Consider the following 23,054-nt stretch of genomic DNA (forward strand, 5'->3'; position numbering starts at 1 on the left):
GAGACGTAGGCAGAGGGAGAAGCAGGCTCCATGCAGGGAGCCCGATGTGAGACTCGACCCCGGGGCTCCAGGATCAGGCCCTGGGCTGAAGGCGGTGCTAAACCACTGGGCCACCGGGGCTGCCCGAGCTTCTTGAATCTGAGGTGTTTCCCCCTCCCACCCCCCACTCCAACCAAATTTGGAAAGTCTTTTACTATTATTTCTTTCAATAATTTATCTTCCCTGGGGCAGCACCTGGGTAGCTCAATCAGTTAAGTGTCTGACTGTTGATTTAGGCCTAGGTCATGAGATTGGGGTCCACACATGTGCTTGCTCACTCTAAATTAATTAACTAGTTAATTCATTAATTTATCTGCCCTATGTTCTCTCTTCTTTCTAAGTCTCTATGTTAGACCAGGTGATATTGTCCCATGGGTCACTGAGGCTCTGTTTAGTTTTTTTTTTTTTATTCCTTTTCTCTCCATTTTTCAGGTTGGATACTTTCTATTGCTCTTTCAATAGAAAGTCTTCAGTGATCTCTTTCCTACAGTTTCTTATTTGTGGCTCATCCAATCATTTTTCTCCTTCAGGTATGAAACTTTTCAGTTCTAGAATTTTCTTTTTTTCCCTCAATCATGGTAAACTATACATAACATAAAACTTACCATTTTAGTAATTTTTCAGTACACAATTCAGTGGCATTAAGTACATTTGCAATATTAGCCATCATCGCTGTGCATTTCCAGCACTTTTTCATCATCCCAAACAAATTCTGTATCCATTAAACACTAACTTCCCATTTCCATCTATTCCAAGCCCCTGAGAATCTCTACTCCACTTTCTGTCTCTGAATCTGCCTATTCTGGGTATCTCCGATAAGTGGAATTGGATAATATTAGACTTTTTGTGTTTGGCTTATTTCACTTAGCATAATGTTTTCAAGGTTTATTCATGTTGTAGCATGTATCAGAATTTCATTCTTTTTACTGAATAATATTTCATTGTATGGATATACCACAGTTTGTTCATCTGTATGTTAATGGACATGAGTTGTTTCTACCTTTTAGAAAAATGCTGCTGTAAACATTGGTGTACATACATCTGTTTGAGTCTCTGCTTTTAATTCTTTTGGTTATATACCTAGAAGTTGGATTACTGAATCAAATGGTAATTCTATGTTTACTTTTTGAGGAGCCACCAAAACATTTGGTTCTTTTTTGTAGTTTCTCTTTCTCTGCCAAGATTCCTTGTCGGCTAATTTTGTTCATCCTTCATTTAAGTACACAAACTTATTTATAATAAGTGTTTTTTAAGTGTTTGCTGATTCCAACATTTGGGTCATTGTTTTTCCAGACAGCAGTTTTTCCTTTAAAGGGTTTTGCATTTTATTCTGGTAGGCAATGGTTGCTATTTATTCTGGTGATTCCTGTTGATTCTATCAAGTGTGTTTCTATTCTTTGTGCGGGGTGTGTGTGTGTGTGTGTGTGTGTGTAAGATTTAATTTAATCTCTGTGCCGATTGTGGTGCTTGAACTTACAAACCTGAGATCAAGAGTTGCATGCTCTCCCAGGCACCTCATGTGTGGGTCTCTTTTTATTTTTGTCTTCAAAGTTAAAGCATGGCTCTTATTGCTGAGGCTTTGCCTTTCTGAATTCTGGGGTTCTCAGCAAAGTCTCTCTATTCAGACTGGGCTGAAACTCCATCTTCCCAGGCCTCTCTACCCTGTGCTAATCTCTATCCAGCAATCAGCCCTTAAGAGGCCACCTTGCTAGGCCTCATGGGGCCTGCCTGTACAGCCTTACCTGTGGACTGGGCAGACTCAACATAGAATTTTGGGTACTGCCCTTGCAGTGTGTGCAAAATGTCTGTGAGCATGCCTCTGGGGCAGGGCAAGTTCTCCACCTGCCCAGGTTCAGGAAGGCCACAGGTGCCCAGACCTTCCACTGCAGTCTTGAACTCTAATCTCTGCCTCAACTCAGCGAGACTGTCCTACTCTGCTTGGACTCCGTCCATCTGGCCCTGGTGTTCAGAAGAAAACTCAGGCAGAAAAACTGGGCAGCCAGGGGGCTCACCTTGTTTTTCAACTCTAAGGATGACAATCTGTGTTGCCTCTTCTCCAGGGCCTGAAAACAGTTGCCTCATATATTTTGTCCCATTGTTTTGCTAACATACAGCTCCTAGTGGCTGTTGACTAGTGGACCTGATTTTGTAGGCCTTCACGTCATTATGCTGAGTGGGGAGGCCTAAGCAAAGGTGACAGAGCAGGGGTTCTCAAATCTGTCTCCCCTGTCTACCTCACATGGAACACTTGTTTTAAATCCCGTTTCCTGGGGCCTGCTTCAGACCTGCTCAGTCAGTCCTGGAGACCTGGCATCTGGCTTTAACCACTTCCCCCAAGGAAATTTGTGTAGCAGCAGCCTGGCTGATCAGCACAGACCAGCTTTCACTACTGATTGTTGAGTACCATTGGTAATTTAGTGCAGAACTGAATTGAGGAGCCAGGGTCTTAAAGTCCGTCTTATTCATACCATGGCTGACACCAGAAATAACTTGGAAAGTACTGGGTTGTTTGGGGGGGGGGGTTTGATTACTGCTGTCTGCTTTCCTTCCCCTTCTCTTTCCTTTCTCCCCATCTCAACTTACCTCTTAGTAGCTTAAGAGGAAAAATCCAACTATTTGGAACTTCTCATTGCTTTTTGTAGTAATTTTAAGTGCTTTGTTTCCCATTATTACTATTTATCTTTTTAGGGAGACGTTGGAGAAGCAAGTATTTGCTATTTGGTGGCAGAAGATGTTTCAGCATCGAGAAAACCGCTTGGCAGAGAGAATGGTAAATGGCTGTCCTTGGGCAGGACCTGCTTCCCACACTGAGGGGTTGTCCTGCCTGTGACCAGGACTCCTGTTGACTTTGTCAGTGGAGTTTACATATGGCTTCTGGGCCAGGGCAGCTGTCAATGCCCATCTCTTTAGCCTTGGTCATTATCTGTGGCTTGTAGATTCTTCCTGGCTTCTGTACCCCCAGCTACTTGACCCATTGTGTTCTCTTCCTGCCATCCTGCCCCAGGCCATCCTTCATTCAGAGCGTCAGCTTCTGCAAAGGTCCTGGTCCATGTGGCATCAGCAGGCAGCAGCACGTCACCGGGAATGGCAGCGGCAAGCAGTGGCCTGTGCCCACCACCGCCACAGACAGCTCAGGAAGGCTTTCTGCATCTGGAGGGAGACTGCCCGAGGGCTCAGAACTGAGTGAGGAGTTGCTTCGGCCTCAGAAGCTTTTCCCATCTCAGGCCATCTGTGACCATAGCAGTAGTACCTCAGTGCTGAGTGCCTGTCAGAGGGTCATGTTAGCCTAGACTCTGGTTTCAAGTTCAAGAAATTCTGCCTAATACAGTCTATCTAAAACCAGGGCTGTAGTGGGAGGATCCTGGGGGACATCATGGAGCCAAAGGCAGGTGCTCAGCCACTGAGCCACCCAGGCATCCCTCTAGCTACATTTAATCTTCTCCCAAGTGGCCTGCACATGAATGTACTTCAGTACACTTGAGCCCTGTCAGGTGGTCTGCAAAAATTTGATTAGATGCTCCCTTTCCTGAGGGAAGATCCCAAGTCCTTTGGCAGCTTTTCAGAAAAGGTCTTTTTTTTTTTAAGCTTTTATTTACTTATTTGAGAGACAAAATGAGTGAGAGAGAAGATGAGCAGAGGGAGAGGGAGGAGACTCCCCTGCTGAGCAGGGATCCTGATGCGGGGGCTCAATCCCAGGATCCTCAGATCATGACCTGAGCCGAAGGCAGAGGCTTAACTGACTTAGCCACCCGGGCTTCCCCAGAGAAGGTCTTGATTCCTCCCTCCCCACCAATTTAAGCACCACTTGGCAGGGGCTAGGGACTGTGAGGGGTGCCCATCGAAGGGGCCTTGGCCAGGTCCAGGCTGCTGTGCTGACTCCAACCCTCCCCACAGGAAGATGGGCCTAGTGCTGGCTGCAGAGTTCCAAGCGGCCCGGCTCCTGCACTGGGCCTGGAGCCGGTGGAGGGAGGTAAGGCTGTGACACAGAGGCCACCCACATGTGGTTGTGGACAGGTGGAGCTGTGTGTCAGTGTAACTCAGAGCAGACATGGGGGCTTCTCTTCAGCCCCTCGGCAGCCACCTGCTTCTGAGCATGGGAGACAGTCTGGGCAGTAGAGGAGCAAGCACTAACCTGCTTAGTGAGGTGACTGGCTGAAAAATCCCGTGTTCTTTGGATATTTGTCCCAACTCACTGAACCTAAAATTCCTGGTCTAAGCATCGCAGGCATCCTGCTCAGGGTAAAAGTATTTAAACCACTGCCATTGCTTGGACACTTACCCTAAGTCAAGCACTTGCCCCATCTGATCCTCACAAGTTCCCTGAGAGATACCTATTCACAGATGAAGCCTTGTTAGGGTGGAGGGTAGGGGAGCAGTAGAAGAGGGAGACGTGCTGAGCCCCTCCTGCCCCGGGCCCCCCTCTGTCCACAGTGCCTGGCCCTGCACGCTGCTGAGCAGCGGAAGCTGATGCGCGCCAGCCTGCACCACCAGCAGGCCTTGCTGCATGGGACACTGCAGACCTGGGCGGTAGGGGCTGCCCCGTGCGTCCACCTCTCCTTCCGCAGGGTGGGGGGGATGCTGGGGATGATGTCTCCCTCCCTAGTTCTCCCTGCCCTTCCCAGTCATTCCACAAGCCTCACACGGAGCAAGTGTGAGGTCGGTGGGTCTTAACGGCCATGGGGCTGAGCTTTTATCCTGGCTCAGCAAAGTAGACACGAGTGCTATGTGGGGAGTACCAGCCTCCCCATCAAAGTGGCCCCTTGTCCAGGAGCCCATTGGCTTGACTTGTTAGGTGAGGACTTAGCGAGACCATCCTCTTCCCATTGTCCAGGTGCTCTTCTAGCCTTGGGACTTGGTGCTCTTGGCCTGTGCCCCCGTGTGGTGGGTGCTCTGGGCATCACAACACCTGTGAGGCATACCTGGGAGTAGGGAGTGGCACGGCCCCCAGGGTGGCCTCTAGTCCTCTCGGTCTCCTACAGACTTACCAGAGCCAGGTGCGGAGCATCCTCCAGGAGGTGGCAGCCAGGGAGAGCCAGCACAAGAGGCGGCTGCTGCGGTGAGTCTCCCAGCGTCTCTGAGCCCTGCCTGAGGAACGGGGCACATGCTTCAGACCCAGGCAGGTTGGGGCATCCTGACCAGGGCTAGAGGGAGTGCAAGCCTGGCTCCTCCTGCTGCTCCCAGTGTGGCTTTGGCTTCTCCAAAGCTGCTGTGTGTGGAGTGGGGCCTTGGGGCAGCAGCTGTCACCTGGACCTCTGTGACAGCTCCCACTTGTCTCGCTCCTCTAGACCCATCCCCTCCGCAGTGTCTCCTGCTCCAGAGCTGCAGTGACTCCCTTTGCTTCCCCGCCTGGCTCTCCAGGCCCGTCACTGACCCAGAGGCAGCTCTCACACCCTTGGAGGTCTCACCCGCTCACAGCTCCAGCTCCAGCTGCATCAGAGCCCATCGTCCAGCTCCTGCGAAACCGGGCTCTGCACTCCCTCCCCCCATGGGCCGCCCTCATTCTGCCCCCCCCCCCCATTCAGCATACTGTATATGCCAGACTTCCAGTGGGTGGCAGGCCTCGTGGCCTTAACACCTCACCGTCCTTCAGGGAAGTGCCCATCCAGCCCCTCAGTGAATAAATTGGAGAAGGAATAACTGAACTTACTATGTGGCTAGCGCGTTGCTGAGGCTGGGGCGCCCTTTTGCCTCCTTCCATCTCTTTGGGCCTCATGATAGCACGGCTCCCCTGCGCTGCCCCCCACCTGCTCACTGCTCTATGTCCCCCTGCGGCATATACGTGTGCCAGGCTGTGGTATTTGGTATTGTCAGCACAGTGCCCCCAGCGCTCCCCCGGTGCCTGGCACAGAGCAGATGCTCACCTACCATGTGTCGAGTGTCCACGGCAGCATAAACACAGCTCTTGGTGAGACTGATATCCTTAGGTACAAGGAATCTGCACTTGATTGAGGAGTGAGCTGAAAAACTGGGAGGAATCCACAGAAACCTCACACTGTCTCTCTGCACTGGTGTCACCCCCAGCCCCTGGGCCTGTGTTCCTGCAGGAGTGTGTTCCGTCGCTGGAGAGAGAACACCCTGGCCCGAGTGAATGAAGCAAAGCAAACCTCCCGAGCAAGCACTCACTATAGGCGAACCTTGTGTTCCAAGGTGAGGCACGAAGAGCCCAGCTGGTCGCCCAGGAGGGTTTGGGACCTTGCTCCTGTGAGGGGGCGGCACCAAAGATTTGCACTGAACAGGGAACCTAGGAAACGGGCTCAGTCCCCCTCCTCCATACATACATACGCCCGTGGGAGCTGCCAGGTTTTATTTATTTATTTGTTTACTGAATTTTGAACCAATATCCATTGAAACAAAAACATGGTGAGCAAGCTGGTTATTATTAGAACCGTTACTTCTACACATGTGAAATATCCCCTGGGACAAACTAAGCATGCCTTGGTCTCTTCATCTGTCAGAAGAGGATGCTCACTCCTGCTCACCATGGCCGGTTTTGCAGCTGCAGAGGCTTTCTGAAAAGTGTAGAAATCCCAGGAACAGGAGATTGTTGGGAAGTGGCCCCCAAATGCCACCACACGGGGCCTGCCCTATGCAGTAGAGGAGAGAGGGCATGCCGGGACACGGCTGTGGGAAGGAGTGTTACAGAAGACTCAGCTGGGGATGTTTTAGAAAAAAGCATTTTGCCCAGAGCTCTGAACAGCAGCAGTTCACCTGCTGAAAGGCCCAGCCGGGGGCCGGGGGGACTGGTCCTGACAATTCTGAAGCCCCCTGAGGGTGAGGAACAGTGACATAAAGTCAAGGCCCAGACTGTTGTCAGAGGGCTCTAAACCAAGCCCTGGAAGGAGGGTCAGGACTCTGCTTGGCTTCATGGCTCAGAAGGGAGGAGGCCTTTTTTGCAGGCAATGGAGTTTGTGCCTGGGAAGCAGGTGTCCCCCAGCTGCTTAGCTTCTTTTTAAAGGGTTCTGTGTGATTTTGTGTGTGTCTCAGTTTGAAAGTCTGCGTGCACATAGCCTGTAATTTTGTTTAACAAATGATAATAGAACAAAAGCCCACGTGGTGACTTGACTTCTCGATGGCCTGCTAGGAAGTTTAATTCCTATAGAAGGAGATACTGGGCTTCCTGTGGGAACTGGGGCCTTGGTCCATTGCCTGGGGTTTGTGGGGCGGGCTGCCGTGTCCCAGAATGTGTGTGAGGGCCGTCACTGCTTGGGCTTGTTCCACGAGGAGCTGCCCATGGAGCTGGGTGTCCCGGGAGGTCAGGATGTGCCGTGATCACTCTCTGCTCTGCATCTGCCCCATAGATCTTGGTGCAGTGGCAGGAGGCTGCATCAGTGCAGATATATTACCGACAGCAGGAGGACTGTGCCATCAAGGAGGCCCAGAAGGTGCTGGAGAGGGGTAAGTGGAGCTCCTGGCCACTGGGGCGAGGAGCGTGAGGACACAGAACTGTCTTGTGTTCCATTTGCTTCCCCTTAGTTTCTGTATTCTTCTCACGTGTGTGAGTTTCCTCTCGCTAAGATAATAGTACCGTGGACTGGGAGGCTTCCACCAACACAAAATTGCTCTCTCCGCGTTCTGGAGGCCACATCTCAAATCAGGATGTCAGCAGAGCCTTGATTCTTGTGAAGCCCAGAGGGGAGGAGGCTGCCTTTGCCTCTTCCAGCCTCTGACGGCACCAGCAGGGCACCTCTTGGCTTGCAGACACATCCCTCCAGTCGCGGCCTCTGCCGGCACAGGGCTGTCTCCCCTGCATCCGTGTCTGTTCTTAGACCCCAGTCCTCCTGGATGAAGGGCTCGCCCTACTCCAGATGGAGTCAGCTGATTGCACTGACCGTCTTGCCAAACAACATCAATTCTGAGTTCGGGATGAGGTTCTGGGTTTGGGAGGGGGGTGAGCATTCTTATCCTAGCCAGTGGTCAACCAGTTTATATTCAAATACAAAAAAACAAGACTTAAAAACTGATTTTTTTAAAGATTTTATTTATTAATGAGAAACACACGGAGAGAGAAGGGCAGAGACACAGGCAGAGGGAGAAGCAGACTCCATGCAGGGAGCCCGACGTGGGACTTGATCCCCCGTCTCCAGGATCACGAAGTTGGCACTAAACTGCTGAGCCATGGGGGCCGCCCTAAAAACTGATTCTTAAGGAGTCGAGGGTGGGGTGGTTTTGATGGGAAGGTCTTCTAGGGACTGCTGCTTCTCAGCTCAGCCGTCATGTAGGGTCCTGCCTCCTTGTGTGGCCGGGCCCTGATCTGTCTAGGGAGCAGTGGCCTTGGGTGGGCAGTCTGACTCCCTGCTGCACAAACAGCCCAGGGATGATGGTCTAGACAGGAGCAGAGATTTGATGCAGGGAAACTGAGGCACATGGCCCTGCCATGGGGCATCTGGCACTCCGAGGGCACAGTCAGGGGTTAGAATAAATGAAAATACAACCGGAAATGAAAACAAACAGAAGTGGTTTAAGTCAGACGGTAGGGAAAACACTTCAAGTTGTTGGTTTAGTTGTTTAGTTCCAGGACAGAAATTGATCAACTTTGGTTTGGTTCTGACTGCAGTGTTTGTGTTGATAAACACACCTTTCTGCTCTGGATGGAACCTTGGGGTCAAACATCCCACACCTCCTCCACCCCTAATGTGCGTCTCTGTGTCCTCTCACTACCCCCGGACCTCAGAAACCAGTGCTTGTGTTTCTAGTTCACTCCCAAGAAAGAAGTGGAGGAAAAAAAAAAAAAAAAAAGAGTGGAGGGCTTCAGGCCATCCTGTGGCCTCTGGACGGAGCTTTGGCATCCAGCGCTATAGAGGCCTTGCTGGTGGGGGTCAGATGGCCACAGTGGGTGTTAGAGGTGACAGGCCCGGGGTGCAGCCTGGAGCTGCTTCTCTCACAGGACTGAGGGGAAGGCAGCTTTCTGTAAAAGGGGGACCCTGGGGTTGCTGTGTCCATTACAGGTGGTACAGAGGGTTCTCTGCACAGCAGGTGCACACTCAGTACCTGGGGAACCATGTCTGGGCTTAGTTGAGGCCTCGAGTCTCAGGTGCACGCTGGCAGTCTGGGGGTGAGGCTGCGTGCTGGGGGAGGACGAGCTCAGGGTGACGTGTTGGAAGACACATTCAACACAGTGCCTAGTACAGGCGGGGTCAGATGCTGGCTGTGCAGCCTCGGCAAGGCCTCTCCGTGCCTCAGTTTCTCCGTCTATAAAATAGGGATAACAGTACCTGCCTCTTAGGGTTGTCATAAGGATCCAGTGAGATAGACACACTTGAAGCAGTACCCAGGAAGTTATTAGCACTTGGTACTAATGCTTCATCTCCAGGCATGTGAATCCTCCTCCTCTGCCCCCTCCAGCAGGTCCCAGAGGACACCCCATCTTGGCATCAGTGCACTGGTAGCAATGCTCTTCTGTTGTCTCTAAAAGAAATGTGTCTCGGGGCCTAAGAAAAGGGAAAAACGTAAAAGAAAAAACCAAGAAACAAAAAACCAGAAGAAAGTGCTTACCCTCCCTCACGAGAGAATCTGGTGACACAGAAACAAAATGCATGCTGTAGCCAGCCCCTGCCTGCCTGCAGAGCGTGGAGTGTGAGACACGGCCCGCAGACGCTGTGCCTCCTCCCAGGCCAGGCTTGAGCTGCCTGGACTCTCTAAGCCTTGATTTTGTCAAAATAGGGCCGTGCCCCCCACTCCCTCCGAGAGAGGGTCTTAGAGGGTCTTCTCATCTGCGTGCCCAGCAGTGTCCTGTGAGCCACCGTTCCTCAGGCCACTGCGACACCCGGCCACCGGGGACAGGCTGGTGGTTCTGGCAGGCCCTCAGGAGCACAGTAGTCCACAGCACTGATCCCGGCCCCCTGCATGCTCACAGCCACTGAAGGTGGCCAGAGCTGTCGTCACAGAGTGTCCACTGTCCACACGTGGAGGTTTTACTGAGCGTGGGCTGACATCCATCTCTACCCCCACATGGCCTTTTCAGCTCTGAACCTTGACTGTTCTAGATGGGTTTGTAGAAGCCCCCCTAAAGAGCAAACTCTGACTCTGATTTGCCCTAGGCTGTCTCAGGATGTGGTTTCGGCGCTGGCGGGACCAAGGCCAGAGGGCGGCCCAGCAGAGAGTCCAGCTTAGGCGGGCAGCTGGGCATCACGGCCGGCGGCTGCTGCTGCAGACCATGGCCCGGTGGAAGGCGCACCATCTCGGCTGTGTCAGGAAGCGGGTGAGGCAGGCAGCGGCTCCCCAGGTGCCACTGTGCGGGGGCTCTCCGGGCTGGGCGACCACCACCTGGGGAAGAGGAGGGCTCTCTGGCAGAACCCACGACCACCAGGATGGGTGCTGGGTGGTTGGGGTCCAGCGGCCGCAAGGCTGCAGGAGCCTTTCTGGGAAGGCTAAGGGAAGCTGGCCTCTGGGTCGGGTCTCCCTCAGGCAGCAGATGGCCCAGCACAGAAATGTGGCTCATTCTGAACCATGGGGTGTCAGAGCTGGGAGACATCCAGAGTCACCTAGATGCTCCTGCCCAGTGCAGGAGGCCCTTGGCTTCATCTAAGACTCCTCTTGGGGACCGGGAGGCAGGGTGAGGGGGGCAGTTCTCTGGGCCTGGAGCCTCTCACCCCGAAGCTGCTCCCAGGTGATGGGACGTGGGGCCCTGATGGCTTTTCACTGCCCTCTCCCCAGCTCCTACAGAGGCAGGGCGCCCAGCTCCTGGCCCAGACTCGCAGCCGGGCCTGCTTCCACCAATGGAAACAACAGGTGGGAGCCAGCAAGAAGCCCCTTCCCCTTCCCACTGCCTCCTGAACCCACATTTAACTTTTTTTTTTTTAACTATTTTTATTAAGTAATCTCTATGCCCAACTTGGAGCTCAAACTCCTGACCCCAAGATCAAGAGCCCCATGCTCCACTGACCAAGCCAGCCAGGCGCCCCCACATTTAATGTTTTTAATTCCACCCTCATCCCAGGGCTCCCCCAACCCCAGTCATTTCCCAGCACTGCCAGCTCCTTCCACCTGTGATGGTACAAGTCCAGGTCACTTCAGGGCCCTGTTTCCGCAGTGTCACATTAAAATATATTTTAGGGTAATATTTCAAAAATTAGTATGAAATGCATTTTAAGTCGTTGCCAAGGACTTGATAAGACACCCAGCAGCAAACCTTCCTGTGCACATGTCTGGTGAGCGCGGCACTGGCTCCCCTTGTTCCCTCCCCCAGTGCCGGGCTCTTTGCCTTTGATCTTCCCAAAGGATCACCTTCCATGGCCTCAGGGCCAGGCAGCCTTGGGCCCTTGCAAGCTGAGGGCAACAGCACCTTTCTGAACAGGGTCTCTGGTCCTGGTCAGAGTGGCCTCCCTGCAGGCAAGACTCCCATCATCTTCTCTGTCTGGCCCACAGCTGGCAAACAGGAGGCGGGAGCAGCAGGGCACAGCACGGGCCCTGTGGTTCTGGTCCTTCTCACTACAGGCAAAGGTAATGGGCGCTCCACTCGCCACCACCCCTGCCTCTCCCGGGAGAGGACTGTGCCCCTGTGGAGGGCAGGGTGGGTGGTGGGCACAGCCCCGGGGAGACCCTTAAGCAGAGAGAACCAGACCTCATCTCCTCCTCTCCCCGGAGGTGTGGGCCGCGTGGCTGGGCTTTGTGCTGGAAAGGCGGAGGAAGAAGGTGCGGCTGGAGCGGGCCGGGCAGGCCTACCACCAGCAGCTCCTCCGGGAGGGTGCCACTCGCCTCTTGCGGTTCGCAGGCAGCATGAAGGCCTTCAGGCAGCAGCTGCACGCCCAGCAGCAGGAGCAGGTGAGCCCTGGGTCCCGCACCCCTCCTCACGGGCAGCAGGTGGGACACGGCATGACCTGACCAGAGGCCTGTTGCAGGCGGCTCACAGTCTCCACCGTGCAGTCCATCGCTGTGCCATGCTCTGGAAACAGAAGGTTCTGGGCCAGGGCAAGGAGCCTCGGCCCCTACCCACCATGCCCCGCAGGAGAGTGACATTTGACAGTCCCCTTCCCACCTGTGTTGCTGCTGGGGCTGGGGATGCCACCCTGGAGACCAGAAGGCCAGGAGATCCTCATGTGCCCTGGGGGGCTCTGGGCAGCCTGTCCCTGGCTGCCGGGGACCCCCAACTTCTAGAGCTGTGAGTAGCCCATCCCTCGCCTCTTGCTCTTCTTGGCCTGGAGCAAAAACTTGGCCGATACAGGAGGAAAGTCATGGCTGAGCCACATGGATCCCTATCTCCAGCAGGATCCTATCCCTCCCATTCCATCAGGCCCCCAACGAAGGGACCCTGGCCTGTTACTGCAGAACATGGCGGGGAGAACACATAGTTTAAGAAAAAAAAAAAAAAAAGGAATAGGCTACAGGGCAGACCCGCCAGTCTCCTTGCAAGCTTTGCCCCTTACAGCCAGGAAATGGGCTCCCTCTAGGAAACCCCAGTTCGTGACCTGGTCCATCCCCGCACACCGGGCTGATGCAGCTCTCGGCTCCCCAAGCGACCAGCATGGCCTGAGCTTGGCGGAGGTCCCCAGCGGGGCGGGGGACTGGCCTGCGCCTTGGCCTGCTCCACTTTCCTTGCCATCCGACCCTGACAGGGCCTGACCCTGATGAGGCTGCTCCCCCTCTGATGTGGGAGGAGCACTTCCGTCGCCTGGTTTGCTGTCGAGGTCAAATGAGTGGGTGAGGCATCCCCCATGGCATCAGGCTCACTTCACTGGGATTACCGGACGTTCTGTATGGCCGAGGCCCACCCTAGGTGGTGCCCCAGGTCACCTGCCAACCTGGGGCAAGGGCCTTTCCTTCTCTGGCTGCCAGTCTCCCTGTAAGATTGGAGGGATCAGACTGGATGCCCCAGGCAGCTGAGAGAACAGGCCTGCATTTCTTCCCAGAAATGCTACCCGCTTGGCAAGAAAGCAGCCTCGACGTCCACATTTCCTGCTGGAGCCTGTGCAGAGCCAGAGGCCCCAGGGGTGTGGCAGCCTCAGGGGAAAAGGGTATGTTGTGTGGGCTAAGGTGGGTGGCCTCCTTTCCTTCCTGCTCCTCATGGGGGGACCTTGGCCTGACCAGCTCCTGCCTCCTGCTTAGGTCTGAGGCACCTCAGGAGTGTGACCGAGGCCTGGTCTGGCCAGCAGGCCCTTCCCTGATGAGGCCTTTCCCACCAGAGGCCTGGATGGCACTGGTCCCAAGCAGCCCTTCACCCCAGCCCAGGGCCCTGCTGGGTCGCCCTGGCCTGAAGCTGCCCCCCACATTGAAGACAGGCCCAGAGCTGCTGCCCCCTTCATCCTTCATGCCGTGTGGAGTGGAAGCACCTGCCAGGGTGAGTCCTCCCGGTCACCTGGGGGTCATTCTTTGGTTGGGCCTTCGGTGCTTTTCCTCAGGTACTCGGTGCTGCTGCCACAGCTGAACTCATTGCTGCCAGAGCTACCCGCGCCAGAGGGCGCAGGGAAGGCACCCACGTTCACCACATGCAGGTGCCCCCATCCTAGAGACACGGTATGGAAAGGCTGCCCAGGCCCCCACTTGGGAAGCTTCTATCCTAGAGGTGGAGCCCCAGACACTGCAGACCGTGGAGGGTCCTGCGGGCCCTGGGGAAGCATCTGGATTTTAAGAAAAGTAGGAAATGGTGGGGGCTGGTTTGGCCTGCTCTGCCCCCATGGCCCAGCAGGTGCTGGGAGCCAGGAGTAGGTGGTGGCTGTGGTGCGGGCAGATCCCATCGTGGGAGGCAGAATAGGCAGGACCTGCTCCGATGGGTCTGATAAGGGTGAGGAAGGAATCCAGGATGGCTCCTGGGTATCTGGCCTGAGTAACTCCAGGAATAATGAGTTCTTTTACTGAAAGAGGGAAGACGGGGGGTGGGGGCTCAAGGGCTTGTTTGGGGTAAAGCCTGGAGAGTCTGTCTTGAGCCTGTCAAATTTGAGATCAAGTACCAAGGTTCTGAGTGTGGCCTTCAGAGAGCAAGTCAGGGCTTGAGAGCAAGAGAGTCTGCAATGTACATTGAAGGTTAACTCCTGGGAACCAAAGAGGTCACCTGGGAGGAAAGGGGCGGTGGCTCCCTGGGGCAGGTGACATCCAGGTGGAGGAGTCCAGGCTGGGATGGCACGGTGGTATGGGAGGCCCACGTGCTCAGAGAGAAGACAGCGGCAGGGTTGGGCCATGCCAAGAGCTGGTGCTGAGGGGAGCTGGTCAGTGTCACTGGAAGGTACTGGAGGGTTGTAGATGTGTGGTCTGACCAGGACGATTGCCTTTGACCACCTTTCCTCACTGATGTGCAGGGTCACGGTTCAGATCAGGGTCAGGGTAAAACTGCTGCTTGGAGAGGTGCTGAGCCAGGCCCTGGAGCAGGGGTGGGACTAGACTGCACAGGTGAGGGGTGTTCCTCGGGATCCTGCGGGACTTCCTCCCTTGTGTCGGGTCTGAAGAAAGGGGCAGGGGTCAGGACTAGACTGGGTGAGCTGGTCAGGTCAAGTCCTACAGCCTCACCTCCCCACGCCCTGCAGTGGGCAGCCTGGGTGCCTCCCCCAGCCTTCTTCCCAGCTTCTGTGCTCACCCGTCCTCCCTTTCCAGGCCTCTGCACAGCCCACCACTCCTGGGCTCACACTTCAGGCCTCGCCATCCCCAGCCAGTGTCCCTCAGTCCCGCCTGCTGCTTCCTGGGGACTTCATGGGCACTGGGCGCAGCTCTGGAACCATGGGTGTGCACCCAAAGCCTGTCAGCACTGCGAGCACTCGGGCCGCTCCTGGTGCCTGGGCTCCCTCCACTCAGCCTTGGCCTAGCCGAGAGGGGGGTCAAGATCAAGCCTGTTCTCCTATCACCGCGGGCCACGACGACCTGGAGGCTGAGCTTGAGAGCATCCAGCAGCAACTGCAGGACTACCAGACCATGAAGCAGAATCTCTCGTAAGACCCAGAAAACCCCAGGTGTTTCCCCACAGCTGGCTTTGGGGTGGGGGTGTCCTTGGGCAACTTGGGCCCACCCAAGTTGCTTGCTGAGCTGGGTGGTGGAGGACAGAACACAGCCACCCTCCCCACCTCCCATCAGAAGTAGCAGATGTGCCGCTTCCTCCCCTGGAGGTGCTGCCACAGGCCGGCCAGGCCAGCAGCAGGTGTCTCACTCCCTCAGGTCCTGCCAGCGGCAAGCAAGAAGCCTGCGCAGGTGGCTGGAGCTGAGCCAGGAGGAGCCCAGGCCTGAGGACCAGGAAGCAGAGCAGCAGGTGCAGGAAGAACTACAGGAGGTGAGGCCTTAGGCAGCCCTGGAACAGCTTTCTCCCCTCCTATCTCCGCGCTTTGTCTCCGCTCAGCCTCCTGCCCCTCCCCCCGTCCCCAGGTGGAGCTGCAGATCCAGCAGCTGGCCTCTGAGCTCCAGGCCCAGCGCCAGCCCATCCGCGCCTGCATCGCCCGTGTCCAGGCCCTGCGGCAGGCTCTGTGCTAGTCACTGCCCCTGGGAGGCCTCAGCCCACCTCCAGGAACAGAACGCAAAGCTGCAATGAGTTTAATTTTTTTATTTCAAAACGTTGCAATTAAATGAATTACTGTTCAGAAGTCTCCTACTTTTCATACAAAAATACTGTGCTACTGATACAGTTGAAAGAGTTCAAATGGCTTCTCCTGCAGGAGAAATTCACAGCGTCCCCAGGAAACCTGAATCCTGGCCCCACCGTCAGCGGCTCCCTAAGGACTGTGTACCTATTACCTGGGGACAGGTGTTGTAGGCACTGACCTGCCCCCCCCCTTTCCCAATACACCAAGGCTCCTTGGCCTCCAACACCAGCCCCTGAATCAATAGCAGCAACTTACCATGTTTCTGTAGGTCTGGGTAGGAGGGGAGGATGAGCTTCCCCCGGCCCCTCCTAGGCCACCACTACCTGCCTGTCCATTCACTTGGGACACCATTCAAGGGGCTCAGTAATTGGTCCTGCCACTGGAAAGAGGACTCGCCAGCTCTGGAGAGTCCCTCACTGGGGCCTGTAAAGCGCCATGCCATGGTGTCCCCCCCCCAGAAGATGCTGGCGGAGCCAAGGATGATGTGTTCGGCCACAAGTGCAAAGAGACAGCTTTTCTCAAACGAGCAGGGTGGGTGAATTGGGAACAGAAAGCGGTTGTGTTAAAGGCCACATGGTGCTGCTCTGGGGGCAGCACAGCCCAGTCGGTGCAGGCGAGGCAGATGGGGAGGCTGGAAAGCAATGATGAGAGCAGCAAGAACACACATAACCACTTTTCTGTCTTACAACAGAAATCAAGACCAACGGGACATCCAGCCAGGAGACGTAGGGTCTCCCAATTTATACAATAGGTTAAAAAATATCCAAAAGGGAATTTGAGATCATCTTGGCCTGCACATTCTCTCTTTTTAGGGTAGGAAGAGGGAACGACGTAGGTCCAGGGTCGACAGGGACTCTGACCTCATCTACACCTCGGGGACGGCAGGAAGCAGTCACCCAGGTCCTGCCTGGTTGGACCCCACAGGCTTGAGACTGTCCCCTTCCCAGACAGCCATGGAGGCTCCCCCTAAAAGACCCTCCCGTTTCTGTCTGAAAAAGCTCCCTCAGTAGCCGTTGCCAGGAAGGAGGCCCTAGAGTGAGCCCAGAGCCTCTCCGAACCGGATCTTCTGTCCCGCTTTCAGCTTAAAGTTGAAATCCTTGGGGGCCTCAAAGATGAGCACGATGGTGGAGCCCAGGTTGAACTCGCCCAGGTGCTCGCCCTTGCGCATGGGGATGCCCTCCTTGTTGGCGTGGGTCACGAAGCTGAAGTCATTGTAGGAGCCCTTGCTATAGCGTGGGCTGTTTGTGTGCAGGTCCTGCAGGAGGTCAGGGGCAGAGAGTGTGGAGTCTGCTCCTGGACTCGGAACACACCTCTGCTGCCTGTCCCCAACCCAGCCTGGAGAGGGAGCTGGGGACAGTGACTCAGCCCATAAGCCAAGTCTAACAAGACAGTCCCCAGACCCAGCTGTGAACTAGGACATGGGGGCCACAGAGGAATCAAACCCCAATCTTCAGCACCCAGAGCTGGCCAGAGGCAGTCGCAAGCTGCCACTAAGAAGGGCAGCCCCCCACCACCCAGGGAAGGGTGGGCACCAGCCGCCCTTCCCATCCATATGCCCCACCCTGAGCTTGACATTCCCCCTGGGTTCCCCCTCCAGCCATCTCTAGCCAAGCAAGTAACAGCACATCTGGCATGGGGACTGGCAGAGTGGGAACCCAGGGCCCAGCCCCTCCTTGGGGCAGCCGCTCCACAGAACGAGGCCTGGCAGGGGACGTGCCCTTCTAGAACTCACAGTACCGACGGACCTGGCTCCATGGGGAAGGGGGTGGGGGAACCCCATGTGTCCCAGCTCTTGGGCCTGGCTCTGCTTACCCGGTCAAAGTAGATGCGTATAGAGCCCACGTTGGTGGCCCCCACAGCCGTCAGCGAGAAGAAGCCGTGTTTCCAGTCCCCAGTGAGGACCACCCGCTCGTTGTGGCAGAAGAGCTCTTTGATCCAGCGGGCCATGCCAGGGTTCACGGACATCAGGGAGCCTATGGGGACAGGGACACTGCCATTTGCCACCTGCAGGGAGACCAGGCCCCCCCGGAGCCCCACGTCCACCCCCTGCTGCCCACACCCGGCCAGACTAAAGCAGTCGCCTTCTGGCCTCTGCACCCTGAATGTGGAGCCTCTGGCCGACCTGGGAAATGGCGCCGGTGGGAAACGGTCCAGTCAGTGGGAGAGTGGAAGCAGTGGTAGTCCCCAGGGGCCAGGTAGATGACACAGTGGTAGAGCTCATTCCCTTCTCGAGTGACCAGCTGGTTCCTGAAGGAGCTGCAGGGGGTGGCTGCGGGAGGCAGACACGAGCACCAGGCTCTCAGATGGGTGCCTGAGCCTGTGTAGCCTCACCGTGGGCTTCCGGGAGCCCCAAAGCTCCACGCGGCCATTCCTGGCCCTCCCTTCCCTCCCCATGCCCCCATCCTCCTTCCTGACGACCAGCCCAGCCACGCCAAAACAGGGCCCCAAGGCCACCACCAGGCCGCAACCCACCTGGTGCAAAGGGCAGGTCATCTGTGGACGTGCGCGGACCCAGGAAGGACTCCAGTGAGTAGGTGACCCCCTTCACCTGCTCGACCTCACAGTTCTTCACCTGCCCAAAGTTCAAGATCTTCCCATCTGAAGGGCTGATCTGGAAGGGCCGAGAAAGGCTTGCTGCTAGGGAGGCAGGGGGACTTGGGGCCCAGCCTAGGAGGAGGACCCACGGGCCACCCGTGGAGACTGCCGGGACAGGTTCCCAAAGGCCCAGGTAAGAATCCCACTTCTGGAGGAGGGAGCACAGGGCGGGGTGGGGCCTCACCACGCTGTGCAAGCCACACACAGGCCGGGCCTGCGGCTTCAGCTTGCGCCGGAAGAACTCGCTGAGGTTGCGGTAGTGGTGCAGGTCCTCCACGGCGGCCTCCTTCATGTTCACCCCGAAGGTCCAGATATACAGGCTGTAGACAGGCCGGCGCAGCCAGTGCGGCAGCTCCACCTGGTTGAGGCGGCCCCAGGCCCGCGACAGCAGGCGCGTGGGAACCGACTTGTACAGGGCCACCTGCAGGCCGCGAACAGGCAGGTGAGCGCACCGGCCCGCATGCCCCCAACACCTCTGCCCCGGGAGGCCTAGGCACCCCTCGATGGCTTTGTGATGTGGTTGCTTCCCACTAGGAACCAGACTGAGCTTCCTAAACACTCACAAAGCGAGTACTGGCCAAGACTGACACAGTTGCTTAAACTCAGGTGCCTCAGTCATTTTACGCACCGGTCCAGTAGCAAGAGTCCCGGGCCCCAAGGAGGGAATGCCAGCACGGTCTTCCTTCTTTAGGAAGGCAGGGTGTCAATGGCTCTGCTACCTGCACAGAGAGGCTGTGGCCCAAAGGGTACACAGGCCAGCCTACAGCCCAGAGCACATGTTCTGGCCTGAACAGGACGCAGAGGAACCCCCTCCATACCAGGTCAGGGACTACGGCGTGCACAGTACCACTGTCACCAGAGCCGGCACTCCAGGCCTGGCCACCGAGCTGTATGCACCTGGGGCTACTCCCTGGAGGTAGAGGGGAATCGGCCCCCTGGCCTCCCCCCACCTCCCTGCTGCTGTCTGCTGGCACCCCCAGCCAAACTCTCAGGGCCAGGAGACCTGGAAGTGGATGCCTCTTAAACCTCGGGTGCCGCCACCACAGCAGGACCTGCCTCTAACCAGTGGCTGCGGCTGTCAGCCCGACCTAGACATCAAGTCCCCAGGGTGTAAAGGTAATTTCATTCCAACTTTAAACACCTCTACAGTGTACTGAGTGGCGCCCCAAACTCCTCCCAGCTGACACCCATCGGAGCCCAGGGTTCCTGGCTTGAGGTCAGCCTGCCCAGAGACCCCAGGGAGCTAGGCAGCCCTTCCCCAGCCCTGCCTGGGGCTCTAGGTCCATCCACACCGAAGGGGCCCAAACAGGCCTCGGCCTTCCAAAATCATCCCCTGGTAACCCCTGAATTAATTTGCACTCTTCTCAAAATCACCCCTAAGCTCTCTTCTGCCTGAACATGGGAAATCAGACACCGTTTTCTGAATGCCCAGCATGGGTTCCTCCCAGAAGCAGAACCCCCAAATGGCACAAATGCAGGCAAGGAAAACAGGCAGCATAGACAGCAAAGCCGTCAAGGCCACCAACCAGCCCGTCAGGGTGACCGTCCCAGAGGGCTCAGCACCCCTATCACCTGCAATCTGACAAATGTCTCCTCCGTTTCTGTGTCCTGGGTTGGGGGGGGGGGGGGGGATCGGGAGGGGTGAAGGCCGGGCCAACAGCCTGTGCACTTACCCTGCTCACGGGCCTCCATCCCACCCGGCTGAGCGGTCGGAGGGCACCGAAGGGCAGGAGGTAGTAGAGGACCGTCAGGGGCCAGGAGCGCAGTTTCAGGGCAGGTCTGGACATACAGCTCAACTGTCCCAGCCTCCGCCTCAGGGCCAGCTGGGGGAAGTGCAACCTGCAGAGCAGATGTCCATGCATGGCCAGGTCAGCGGTCAGGGGCTGGGAGGCCCCGCCCCACCCTCCGCAAGTCTGCCTCTCCACGGAGGCCAGCAGCACTGGCTGTGGCCCCTCCACCCAACACCGTGCTGCGCTGGGGGCGTGGCTGCCTTTGTTGGGCCCACTTCCATCCCAGTCTCGCCCACCTGCCTACCAGCTGAGGAGGACCGGGAGTCAGAGGCAGCACCGGGAAGATGGGGTGTGCAGCCTGCATCACAGCCCCCCCACTCCTGGGACCAGCTCTGCCCGCAGAGGCACCAGGGAGACACAGTCTGATCTGGAGCTCCAGCCGAGCAACAGCACAGAGCGGTGGGGAGTTACTGCAGCCATTGCACTGCAGGTTCTTGGCAAACCTCTTCATGGCACCAGGCCTCATCTCCTCATCTGATAAACTAAAGGGTTGGGCCTGACAAGATCCCAAAGGGAACCCTCCACGAGCATGCACCTGCACACATGTGCACCCAAAACAGCTGAAGTTCCATCCACCTGCTTGGTCTTTTTACCTCAGATCAGGTGTTCAAAAACAGACCCAGAGCCTGATGGGGGGAGCCTCCCCACCAACCCTCAGACCACCCTCCAGGTCTGCTGGGGCTACACACACACCTGAGCCATGCCCCTTCTTTCGGTAAAGGTAGTGGGTCTTTCCCCATACCCCACCAGCCCAAATTTAGTGCATCCAGCAGAGGCTCAGCCTTGTGGGGATCCTAGGGGCTGGGTGGGCCTTTCCACCAGAACTTTGGCCTCCTGACACCCAAGTCCCCTGGTCTCAATACCAGGCACTAGAAAATGCTCCTGAGGGGCAGCCCGGGTGGCTCAGCGGTTTAGCGCCACCTTCAGCCCAGGGCATGATCCTGGAGTCCCGGGATCGAGTCCCACGTCAGGCTCCCTGCATGAAGCCTGCTTCTCCCTCTGCCTGTGTCTCTGCCCCTCTCTCTCTCTCTGTGTCTCTCATGAATAAATAAATAAAATCTTAAAAAAAAGAAAAGAAAAGAAAAGAAAAGAAGGAAAGAAAGAAAGAAAGAAGGAAAGGAGGAAAGGAAAGAAGGAAAGGAAAGAAAAGAAAGAAAAGAAAGAAAGAAAGAGAAAGAAAGAAAGAAAGAAAACGAAAATGCTCCTGAGGCCCAGTGCGGCCACCAGGAGACCACATTCCTACCCACTCTGGGACGGTTCCTAGGCCTCAGTTTCCTCATCTGCAAAAAAAACTGCATTCAACTGGAAAAATCTAAGGCTCCCATCTGCACCTTTGTGCTCTCAGAGGAGCCACGTCCTCTTGCCCCCAGTTACTGAATAAACCAAGGAACAAAGAGGTATCTCAGCTGATACTAAAAAAGAAAAAAATAGAGGAGAACCAAGCTGATGGCCGGGCACCTGCTGTTCAATGATGGCACAGCTCTCCAGACTCCCTCCCTGTGTTCCTTGTCTCCCACCCCACCCCACCCCACCCCACCCCACCCCATCATGTTTACAAAAGGTCCGGGAAGGTGGTAGGGGCTAAGCAAAGCTGAACAAATCCCCACTGTCCCCAGGGCTTCCCCCACCGGCCCTGATCACTGCAGAAGCTCAGGAACCAATCCCAGAAGAGCGGCAGCTTTCCCCAAGTGGGGGGGGCACCCGGGGTGGGGGCCTGGGTGCAGCAGACACTAGGCCACCAGCCCGCTCCGCCTCCCCAGGTACCTGAAGCGGGCTCTCCGACTCAGGCCCCCGGGGCCAGGCCCCTCCAGCCTTGGGGGCTGATCCCCTGGCCCCCTGCTGCCACTTCCACGGCGGGGCCGCTGGACGTGAACTCTGACCTTCCGGAGGTCGTGGCGGGGCACAGTGGGGTTAGGACGGGGCCGGCGGCATCTCACCATTTCGCCGCTCCGAGCTCAGGTCCTCGCCGTGCCTCTGACTGACACATGGTGGGCGGCGCCAGGCACACTCGCCTTTGTTTCTCCTCCTTCCTCCCTTCCCCCCAGCCAGGAGCTCCTGCGCTGTCACCACTCCTCCGGCTGGCAGCCTGGTGGCTGGTGGGCGGCTTCCCAGCTTGGTTGGGTCCGGGCCAGCTCAGGGGGCGCAGGTTAAAGGTCGGGGCTATTGCAAAGACAGGCACTGGTCACACATGCTCGGGAAGCGGCGGGGGCCCGGGACACAAGCCCCTGCCCTCTGCCCACTCTGTCCCCAGGCTCAGCCACCTGCCCACTCCAGGGAGCTGATGGCAGGGAAGGGACCAGGTGCCTGTGAGCCCAAGAAGCACAAGTGGGAATCTGAGCCCGGTGCTCCAGGCGGGCACCCAGCGTCAGCCTGTCTGTGGCTGGGCAGCCCCTCCCTCGCCAGGACCTGACCCATTTTCCATTCAGGTGACGAAGTAGCATCCGAGGAATGAGGGAGCAGGAAGGCAGGAGAGGCACAGGGGGTTAGACGCTGGACACCTACCTGCTCCAGCTCTTTCTTTACTGTCCCCCTGGGCCTCAGAGCCGCCCATCCCCGGTACCAGCCCTCCCCCCGCCGCCCGCAAGGCCTCCTCAGATGAGCACACATATGACCTGACCTGAGGGAAAACCAACCAGGACAGAAGCCCAAAGCAGCCCCCCCTCCCCATCTTTGCTTTGGACAGCACTTTGGCCCTGCCTGGTGATCTGGGAGGACACGCCCAGCCTCCACAAGGCCCTCACAGATAACAGGGAAGGAGAACAAACATTCCACAGTTGCTGCTGTCTAAGCCCAGGGATAGTCAAGGCCCCACCCAGCCTGGCCTCCAATCCCAACTGCAAGCCACAGGGGACAGGCGCCTGCCACCGTTTTTAGATGCAAAGATTCGGGCTCTGAGGGAAACTCCCAAGGCAGAGAATGGACCCAGCCAAGGACTCAGTCCCAGGCCAGCGCTGACCCTCACACAGCCAACTGACTGACCGAGCAAAAGGCCCCACTCAGACATGGCTCCACTCACACCAGGGTGAAATGTCCGATGCCCAGGCAAAGCCACCTCAGCCAGAAGTGAAGATCCCAGCCCCTGGAGAGTCAAGTCCCTGGGAGTGCAGTGTGCAGTGGGAGCCAAGGCTGACTAAGG

At 56.6% G+C, this 23,054-nt stretch overlaps 2 protein-coding genes across 17 annotated transcripts in view; one reads left to right on the top strand and one right to left on the bottom strand.

The window, feature by feature from the left end:
* The window catches only part of SFI1 (SFI1 centrin binding protein), a 99,250-nt gene extending 83,717 nt beyond the window's left edge, over positions 1–15,533 (top strand). For 6 of the 9 annotated variants that reach the window (XM_038575700.1, XM_038575701.1, XM_038575699.1 and 3 more), the window contains 17 exons: positions 2,728–2,809; positions 3,044–3,222; positions 3,934–4,009; positions 4,471–4,566; positions 5,019–5,095; positions 6,084–6,186; positions 7,338–7,434; positions 10,077–10,237; positions 10,693–10,767; positions 11,404–11,478; positions 11,623–11,799; positions 11,877–12,136; positions 12,885–12,989; positions 13,081–13,312; positions 14,560–14,891; positions 15,115–15,226; positions 15,319–15,533. In XM_038575700.1, coding sequence (XP_038431628.1) covers positions 2,728–2,809; positions 3,044–3,222; positions 3,934–4,009; positions 4,471–4,566; positions 5,019–5,095; positions 6,084–6,186; positions 7,338–7,434; positions 10,077–10,237; positions 10,693–10,767; positions 11,404–11,478; positions 11,623–11,799; positions 11,877–12,136; positions 12,885–12,989; positions 13,081–13,312; positions 14,560–14,891; positions 15,115–15,226; positions 15,319–15,423 — 2,344 coding nt within the window. In that variant the 3' untranslated portion in view covers positions 15,424–15,533. Of the gene's footprint in view, positions 1–2,727; positions 2,810–3,043; positions 3,223–3,933; positions 4,010–4,470; positions 4,567–5,018; positions 5,096–6,083; positions 6,187–7,337; positions 7,435–10,076; positions 10,238–10,692; positions 10,768–11,403; positions 11,479–11,622; positions 11,800–11,876; positions 12,137–12,884; positions 12,990–13,080; positions 14,359–14,559; positions 14,892–15,114; positions 15,227–15,318 lie in introns of those variants that run through there. The other 3 variants (XM_038575703.1, XR_005379401.1, XR_005379402.1) reach the window with 3 other exon arrangements.
* The window catches only part of PISD (phosphatidylserine decarboxylase), a 43,564-nt gene continuing 35,988 nt past the window's right edge, over positions 15,479–23,054 (bottom strand). For 4 of the 8 annotated variants that reach the window (XM_038575724.1, XM_038575725.1, XM_038575723.1 and 1 more), the window contains exons 2-8: positions 21,856–22,078; positions 19,802–19,967; positions 18,313–18,549; positions 18,006–18,144; positions 17,656–17,802; positions 17,346–17,506; positions 15,479–16,788 (exon numbers count right to left, since the gene is read on the bottom strand). In XM_038575724.1, the coding sequence (XP_038431652.1) occupies positions 16,564–16,788; positions 17,346–17,506; positions 17,656–17,802; positions 18,006–18,144; positions 18,313–18,549; positions 19,802–19,967; positions 21,856–21,905 (1,125 nt within the window). In that variant the 5' untranslated portion in view covers positions 21,906–22,078 and the 3' untranslated portion in view covers positions 15,479–16,563. Of the gene's footprint in view, positions 16,789–17,345; positions 17,507–17,655; positions 17,803–18,005; positions 18,145–18,312; positions 18,550–19,801; positions 19,968–21,682; positions 22,079–22,420; positions 22,485–23,054 lie in introns of those variants that run through there. The other 4 variants (XM_038575718.1, XM_038575719.1, XM_038575722.1 and 1 more) reach the window with 4 other exon arrangements.

This window comes from Canis lupus, chromosome 26 (assembly GCF_011100685.1).
Source record: "Canis lupus familiaris isolate Mischka breed German Shepherd chromosome 26, alternate assembly UU_Cfam_GSD_1.0, whole genome shotgun sequence".
In the NCBI taxonomy this organism is placed as follows: domain Eukaryota; kingdom Metazoa; phylum Chordata; class Mammalia; order Carnivora; family Canidae; genus Canis; species Canis lupus.